This window comes from Rhipicephalus microplus, chromosome X (assembly GCF_043290135.1).
Source record: "Rhipicephalus microplus isolate Deutch F79 chromosome X, USDA_Rmic, whole genome shotgun sequence".
Classification (NCBI taxonomy): Eukaryota; Metazoa; Arthropoda; class Arachnida; order Ixodida; family Ixodidae; genus Rhipicephalus; species Rhipicephalus microplus.
In genome coordinates, this window is record NC_134710.1 from 312188524 (window position 1) to 312197092 (window position 8569).

The following is an 8569-nucleotide window of genomic DNA, read 5'->3' on the forward strand; positions in this document are numbered from 1 at the left end:
GAGACGCTATGTAGTGTCTCAGATCTTCCGCGTGGCGCTTCAACTTGGCATAATTGTGCAAGGAATACCCAGCCATGCTGAGGCTCGCTACGATGACAATCCCAAGCGCCGCGACGATCCCGTACAGGCCGCCGCGGTTGACTCGCACCACTGGAAGATTGACCCTGGCTTCATGGTCTCGCTCCATGATGTGGCCTGCTGATCCCCAACTACCACATCACGGCTGCATCCTGAGGGACAGCTTCGGCCATCTGTAGCATGACACAAGAATCGGGAGTCGGGCGTCGAATCTCAGGCCTGAGAATGCTGGGCGTGACGCGTGCAGTCTCGTGCTGGTGACGAAAACAAGTCGCAATCATGGCACGTACCCACGATAGGGTAATGGACATAGGGTCAGGAAGCCGTAGGAAAAATACAGCAGCATCACTACTGCCTGCGGAAAAAGGGAGACAAAGGGAAACAAAATATACTTTATGAACTTGATTTAAACGAATAATAAATTGATTCATTAGGTTGTTCTTAGGCCCAAACCATAATAAAGAATGAATGATATGGTTACACAGAGTCCACTTCCACGTTTTTAAGTGTAGACAGACTTTTCCAACTTCTTGATTCACTCACTTCAAAGTGGTTCATTAAAACTCTGGTATATTATAAGGATTCCTTTTCTTTCTATTTAGCGAATTGACAATACCCACCCTGGTTGTTAGGGCACAAATGAGGTGGTATTGAAGAAGGGACAATGCTTAGAAGACTTACTTTTTGCCATTATTCCTTCCTCTTACGGGCTCCGTTTCTTTGCTACCGTCAAAATATTTGTCGCGTGTTTACAGTATAAACTTTTATTAGTTGTTTGAACTTTCATTGCGCACAGCATGACCAATGATATTCGTAATAACTACGTGCCGTGGCAATAATAAGTGCAAACAAGTACAAGTTTGCAGGTATATAGGTCAAGAAAATCAGTGTGATGGCTCACACGTTTATGGGGTCGTTCTCATAGGAAAACCTAACATCCACACTGTTTCCAAATTAATTTAAAGCAAGTTTTCGATGCACGAGTGAAAGGTGAAGGACGTATCAGTGGAAAGAAGAGAAGAAAGCTTAGCGAGTCAGGCGTTGAGAAATGCGTATTAACTTGTATACTCGACTCGATTCAGTCAAGTCAGCATGAAGGAAAGCCTGTCATGAACACGTCCCACAGCGCTCGGTCATTGCGTTTCCTCTTGCAGCTACATGAGAGCGATTACTACGATGTAGAGCGTTCAATTGATGATTTCTGAATGCAACAGATAAGAGTTGAAACTCCATCGCACTAAAGAAGCATAGAGAAAACCAACCGAAGGCAGCCACTCAAGCACCCTGACGACGACGGTAATAAAAGCAAGAGACGCGAAAAAGAAATGCTACAGATGGAGATAGATGAGTGAGAAGTGGGGGTCAGAAAAAAAACGATAATGTAACAACACTGGTGTGATTAAGTAAAGCTCAAAGAAGGAGCATGGAAAGAAAAGGGGAAAAAAACTAGTACGTATCGCAACTATTGAAGGAGGAGAAAGAAACGGAAACTGTTTGCGAGAAAATGCGCGCTTGTTTTCTCCGAGACTCCTAAAGAAACCAAGGAGACGTAGCGGTTTTTCAAAAGCTAGTGCGATGAAAGGCCGTCTGGCGGGATAATGAAAGAGAAGCGGCCACGAACATGTACTGTTGTTTGTTTTTGTTTACTATTTATCTTCAAATACTCACTTTCTGCGAGCTCAAGACGTCTCTATTTCGGTGGCATTACCTTCCCTGTTGTTTTTTTTTCTTAATCATACTCGGAATCTTTTCGTCAAAGTTCAATTGTTTCGCCGTTTTGTGATCTTATTGGTCACTCGACATTTTGAAAAGAGAGAAAAAGAGAGAGGGTAGATTGTGCTGTTTACGTTGGGCTGGCTTTGCCGTTTGGAACGTGAAAACTATGGACGCCTGTGTTTTTGTTTCTCGTTTCCTTTGCAACGCCATGAGCAGCGCTCCACTTATATTATCACCAGGGCTCGAGCACAGAATAGCTATTACGCTATACCATTGCAGTGAGAAATTCTCGGTCATTGTATTGCTGCCCAGATAGCTAACGTAAGTGTAGAGCTCTTGGCCAATATCATTTACGAATGAAAAATTTCTACACAATCGGCACCTCAAGATTTCGCAGTCGTGAGTGATAACTGATAAGAAAAATATAAAACACGAGTGGATGGCATCGATGCGCTGTACATGACCAGAGCTATTACTGAGCCCTTGAGCTGCTTCTGTGGCAGCATAAAGGGGCCTGAAATAAATTATTGCTTCGGAAGTTTTCATCCCTGGAAATATTTGTAGCACGCAGAATGGGCCATGACATATCACACATTCTTGTCTATTCTTCGGCAAATAGTGTGTGTTCAATGAGTACTTCGAGAAGAGCAGAGTAGCATTTTTTGCAATTATGTGGCATTTATTTATCAATTTACTTGCAACGACGTCTGGCCTTGACACAGAGACGTCCTCAAAAGTGAGCCAAGAGCAACCAAAAACGGCTTCTTCGCAGAAAGATTGGCGATGCATAGAAGCCGGATGTGAAAATGGCTTTTCAGCAAATTTTTGGAGCTGTTGCTACGCATGACAAGCATCAAATAGACCCTAGTAATTCGTAGGTACAATAAATGAACACTTGTTTCAAATCCAGTAACATTGATGGTGACGCCTTATTGTGCTGATAGTCAGTGTCGCAGTGGGTGCACTGACGACGTTGCTTCGCCCTGAAAACCCCAGGCAATTCATAGATACGATGTTGCGAAGTAATATCCCAGCTAAAGCATTTAAGTGCTGCATAGACTTGTAATGCTAAGTGCAACAAAGATAACGACAAGGACAAAGAAAAAGATGACAAGAAAAACTAATAGCAGCAACAATAGAATTATTCAAAGAGGTCGTTCAATCACTGGGCTGTTCAGCTAGTGACAGTTTTTCTTGGCAAACATGTTCGCAAGTACGGAAATCACAGCAAACTATGTGAAGCTATAAATGTTAGCCATAAAACAGACTGCATAATAAAATAAGCACAAAACTAAACGTGAATGAGTAAAAAAAGCTCGAAACTGCGGAGCATGGTAGCTATACAGTGGTTATTCTTTGATCTAGCACGTGTGTCATTTTTCTACGTCGCCAAGTATAGTGCTACTTGCATGTATTCGTTTTACACGGTGTTTTATTTTTTAACACAAAAAACCTAAAATATGGCAGGATAAGTCAACATGATCGCATATTTACCACACAAATGTAGGAATTTGTAGTGTTTAGTACACGGCAAACTGCATGGTGAGGTACGTTTGATTACATAATTGTGAGAGCATTAAAATATTCTGAGATCATTAACGCATTGTTTCAGTTGGTAGGTCTTCTTTCGAGTTATCTTGTGGGCAAGAAATTTCGAATTGACGTGTCACTTTGACACGTCCATTCGAAAAACTTTGGCCAATAGTTTCCCATTGACTGAAAAAGGCGCACCGATGGTATTTTTGGTGGTGGTCCTAGCTTTTCTTCATGCTACCAATATCACCCCTGACGTGCCACATATTTATTCATTAGTTATTGCGCCACTCAAATAAATACCGTCTAATAACGAACTGATGAAGCGAAACAATATATATAATTTGTCATATATCTTTTCAACTTTATGCTCTTCATTCGTGCACTCTTTTCACAGTGCTGAACAATAAAGCTTGTGCTCGCTATGTATACAGCTGCCCACACTGCATTTCTCATTACACTACTTTAGGGTTAAGGCAACCATCTTTTTATTCATGTGCCTAAGGTACATGATGAGTATTTTAGAAGGCTTTTTTTAGGCTGTTTATCCTGCACGTTTGCTTGTGTTGCACTTCGTCACCAGACAACACTTCGGAGTGCCTTAGACGTTAGGGCATAATAAATATTCATAAATATGTTGTACAGTAGCATACAAGTGGAGTTAGATGTATAAACCGAATATTAGGTCGTGCGCGTGTGCGTCTGTGCGTGTGTGTTTAGATGTTACAAGAACGTGCAAAGGTTCAATAAAAATGTTATTATTTGGCTTGAGTACATCTTAGCACACGTACGAAGTGTCACACAGTAATAAGCTTGAACGTGGACTATCAGACGTTGGAACTGTGTCCGGCTATTTCCATTAAAACCAACCTCTGCCTATTGAAAATTATCGTAGTGATCAACTCCGGCAAGATATATTTCGGCGGGTACAAGTATAACCACCGCTTGAGCATTATTCCCATCACCGAGCCAACTGAAAACACTCGCGGCCGAGATTCCTGCCCAAAATCTCACAGAATGCTAAGGCTTCAGAAACACCGCGACACGTTTTTTCGTATGCAGACATTATTCATTCTAAAAGCGCCCAGCAATGATATTGTGATAGTAGCAGCGCTTGGTTTCTAACTCATGTCAGCGCGAAGCGACAAAAAAAAAATAAGTTGAGTAAGTTGTAGGGCGGGCGGTGTTGGACGAAAAATTTGAGTGGGGGGGGGGGGTTGAAGCCTCCCTCCTTCCTTGGATACGCCACTGAAGCTTCTAAGCACCAGTGATTATTCTCATGTTGCTCAGTAACCAATTATACACTGTGATAAACAGTACAAGAAAATTTCACCGACTCTGGGACCATTATGATTAATTTCCATTTTCATATTGCACACCTCTGTGCGCATAGCTCTACCTATTGGCTAAGAGAATGGTGGGAGAGGGTACTCAAGATGTTTTCATTAACTTTCGAAAGGTCTACAATCGGTTCACGCCACTTCTGTGAGTGCACAAAAGAAACGGAGTTTTGTTTTAATTCATCAAGAAGTGATGCGTCATATCACACTGGCCCTGCCGCTAGTTTCAAGTGCGTTTTTCGGAAATGTCACCGACATGCAGAATTTAACAGGTAATATTTCAGTCGCCAAGCAAACATCCACGTGTTTTCTTGGTTTTTGTGGTCGTGATCTTGACGCCAAATGGACTATTGAATACAATCTTGTCATATGACATGCTTATTGTGAGCCTCGTTAGTTCTACTGGTGTTTCTTAACTCACTTTTAATGGCCTAAAAATGCAATAGTTACTGGAATATCTTCACCAAATTAAAGGGGCTGCACAGGTCTTTTGGCATTTGCCTGCTGCAGAGAAGCGATATAACAGGTATCGTTTCCTGACACTCAACCGAGTTCTCTTTTACCCTGTACGTCTAGGCTGGGCCATCTATTGCTGGCGCTACAACTCGGCTTACGACCCCAACTGCGCCGACCCGTTCAATAACATCACCTCGGATCTCGTGAACTGTGACATGCGCGTCAAGGAACACCTTCCTCCGGGTACCCGGGCGCAAGTGTGCCGAAAGATTGTGCAGAAAGGTGGGGAACAGTACGACTGTACTTCGTGGAAGTGCCATTGGCAGTTTATGCTACTTTTTCTGCGTGTACATGTGACGAGAGATGCTTATAAATGCTGCACAGACAATCAACTTTCTGACATGCTATTTCTGCGGCGTGTCATTATACTGGGACTGACCCGCTTTAAAAACACTTTTGTTATGTCGCCGTTCGAAGTTGCCATCAGAACGCGACTAAGGCACGTCTCAGGTTTCTATGAGCAATCCACCTCAATTTACAAGCCAGACTATTCTACCTTTGCGCATGTGTGCGTGCTTCTATATATCGGTAATCCTTCTCATTATTATAATTTTTTCCTTTGTGTTTCTACTTACCCATTTCCCAGTGCATTGTAGCAAATCGGCTGTCTACCTTGCGGTTTACTTTCATGTCCTCTGCGTAACATTTATGATTATGTCTTTTATGCCCCGAAAGTTTATTAACTCACTTAGAAGTGTTTCCGCCGAGGCTGGTAAGTATGATATTGCAAAGTGAAACGATACACTACCTAGATGAACAGAGTTGAATTACTAAAGAACATAAAAAGGACAAGGACCTTGCCGTCAAGGTTAGCCTAACTGGTTTTTGGAGAAATATAATTGTCCATATTCGCTCGCGAAATAGTGGCACAAATGGTAGAACGTACTAACAACTGCAAGGATCAGTTACGGATGTATTCTGTTGCTTTCTATCCTTGAAACTTTAATATATTTGTGCTATGTACTATACTCAATTTTTTTATTCATTTCTGTTTCGCTAATTTCAACATTTTTCCACGTTTTGAGCGCTTCCCATGTGGTGACGCCTTGCTTCTTGTCTCACAGTGTACAGCGACTTTCGCACTGTGCGTGACTGCGGATGGCTAGAAAGCGACAAGGAAGGCACGGAGTGCATGCGCCGAGCCGGCACCTTCAGCGTGCTCATGAAGTACTGCAGCTGCGACAAGGACGGCTGCAACGGCGCCCTCCGGCCTATAGCCGTGTCCTCGTTGCTTATGGTGGCACCGCCGTTGCTTCTTCTGCGCCTTTTCAAGTAGAGCACGACGGCCTCGCACAACGACGTCCCCCGTTGCGGGAGGGCGCGCGCATCGCCGCGAACAGCGACCACCGCTTCATGGCGTGCCAAAGCAACACGTGGCACGACGTTGCCATGGCATGTCATCGTGGCCTGGTGCGTCACGGCGTGGTGTGGTGATCGACAGGTCGGCTGTCTGCCCCACGGTGTGACTTGGCCCGGGCAGCATGCGGCGGCATCAACGGGAGGACTACTCTGTGGTCTCAAAGGCGTGCAACGCCACACGGAACGTTTACCTGCCTCTGGACGCAAAATACTCGTAAATACCAGGCGTAAATACGAGTCGTTAACCACTGCCCTACCGTAAATACGAGGCGTAAATACGAGGCGTTACCTACAATACCTATAAATACGAGGCGTTAACCTATAATCGTAAATACGAGGCGTTAACCACTGCCCTACCGAAGAGCAAGCACTTGAACGTTCAAACGACAAAATATTTATATCTACTTCTTACCGCTGCTGACGGGTATCTAGGGGGGAATAATGTTTTAAGCATTACCAGCAAGATGGCGCAATGAGCGCGCACCGCCACATCGCGTGGTGGCACTCGCTCTAATCTGCTGTTTACTTTGCCCCGCTTAGAGAAGGAGAGCCACGCTTTCTCGCACGCCCTTATCTCGCGGCGGCGAGGAGAAGGAGATCGTAGGTCTAGGCTGGCGTCGGGTTTTTTTCTTCTCTTTCATCACAAAGAGGAAAAAAATATACCCAAACACTTTGAAAAAAACGTCAGCCATCACTGAAGCAGAGAACCACTGTAAGCTACCTCACGTAAAGAATGCAACATAAAAAGTGTGACGCTGTGAGGTAACAGGTGATCGCGGTATGACCTTGGTATAACTGGGGGTGATTGCACTCATTTTGGATATAAGTGAAAAAAAGCGTTTTCAATGACAACAATTATTTTGTTTACTCAGCAATGTGTGGATGCGATCATTGCAACTAACATTTCCACTATATTCCAGTGCAAAAGTTACTAACTTTCAAATGCATCCCTCACAGACATCAATAGTTCACGTAGCCTCGATACCATACAACATGCTTGTTCTGAAAAGCAGTACTTCGAAAAGTAACACTTAAGAAACACGTTTCTGAAACTTTCCACTTACTTGCACTTTTCTCATGCTGAAGTTTCTTCTTTCAAGTATCATTTGTGAATATGAGCCTAGCTAACGGGAAATTCAACGGCGGGTGCGAGAAGACCTCTAGGTGATAGAAGCCCTACGCGAAAGATAGCGCGAGTTTCTACCTCTGAATTTTGGAGATCTGTGTTGTGTATTTGACTGTCTTTGGTTTACCTTGAACCTGTCTGTGCTGAGAATACACAAACAGAAAGAACCTAACATCAACTAGCAAAAGCCCCGTAATAACCTCGAAGCAATGCCCCGCCGTGGTGGTCTGGTGGCTAAGGTACTCGGCTGCTGACCTGCAGGTTGCGGGATCAAATCCCGGCTGCAGCGGCGTAAAGTTCGATGAAGGCGAAAATGCTGTAGGCTCCTGTGCTCAGATTTGGGTGCACGTTAAAGAATCCTAGGTGGTCGAAATTTCTGCAGCCCTGCACTACAGCGTCTCTCATAATCGTATGGCGGTTTCGGGACCACATATCAATCAACCTAGAAGCAACCTACAAACAATTATCATCTCCTAGATTCGGAATAGAAGCAATTAGAGTAGTCTCCAGAAATAAATTATCTTCACTGTTTCAAACCTTGCTTGACTTGATGCAAGCATCGCTAATTTTTTTTCTGTTACGCTCAGTAATGACCATATGCGAGAGAACAGGACTAAAAAGTCGTGAAAGCAAGTTCTATTTTATTTGTCATATACTATACCAATTCAGATATTAAACTACTTTACAGACAAGACAAGATACGATGATATGATGGCCTATGAGCGCAATAAAACAATCGCACAAAAACTTGCGTTGTCGAATCAAGAGGAATCAATGGAGGGAGAAAATAACCATAGAAAGGGTAGCTTTTTGAACCGTACACAAGGCAGCTTTTCCTCAGTTCCACAGTGCTGAATAATAAAGCTTGTGCTTGCTATGTATACAGCGGCCCACACTGCAT

At 43.6% G+C, this 8569-nt stretch overlaps 1 protein-coding gene across 1 annotated transcript; it reads left to right on the forward strand.

Annotated features, from left to right (window-relative positions):
• The first annotated feature begins 357 nt into the window (after window positions 1-357).
• Window positions 358-6671, forward strand: LOC142775308 (UPAR/Ly6 domain-containing protein crok-like). The gene is made up of 3 exons (XM_075876650.1): window positions 358-364; window positions 5244-5405; window positions 6248-6671. Exons 1-3 carry the CDS (start codon window positions 358-360, stop codon window positions 6457-6459), a joined length of 381 nt encoding a protein of 126 aa, XP_075732765.1. The 3' UTR covers window positions 6460-6671.
• Window positions 6672-8569: the final 1898 nt, after the last annotated feature.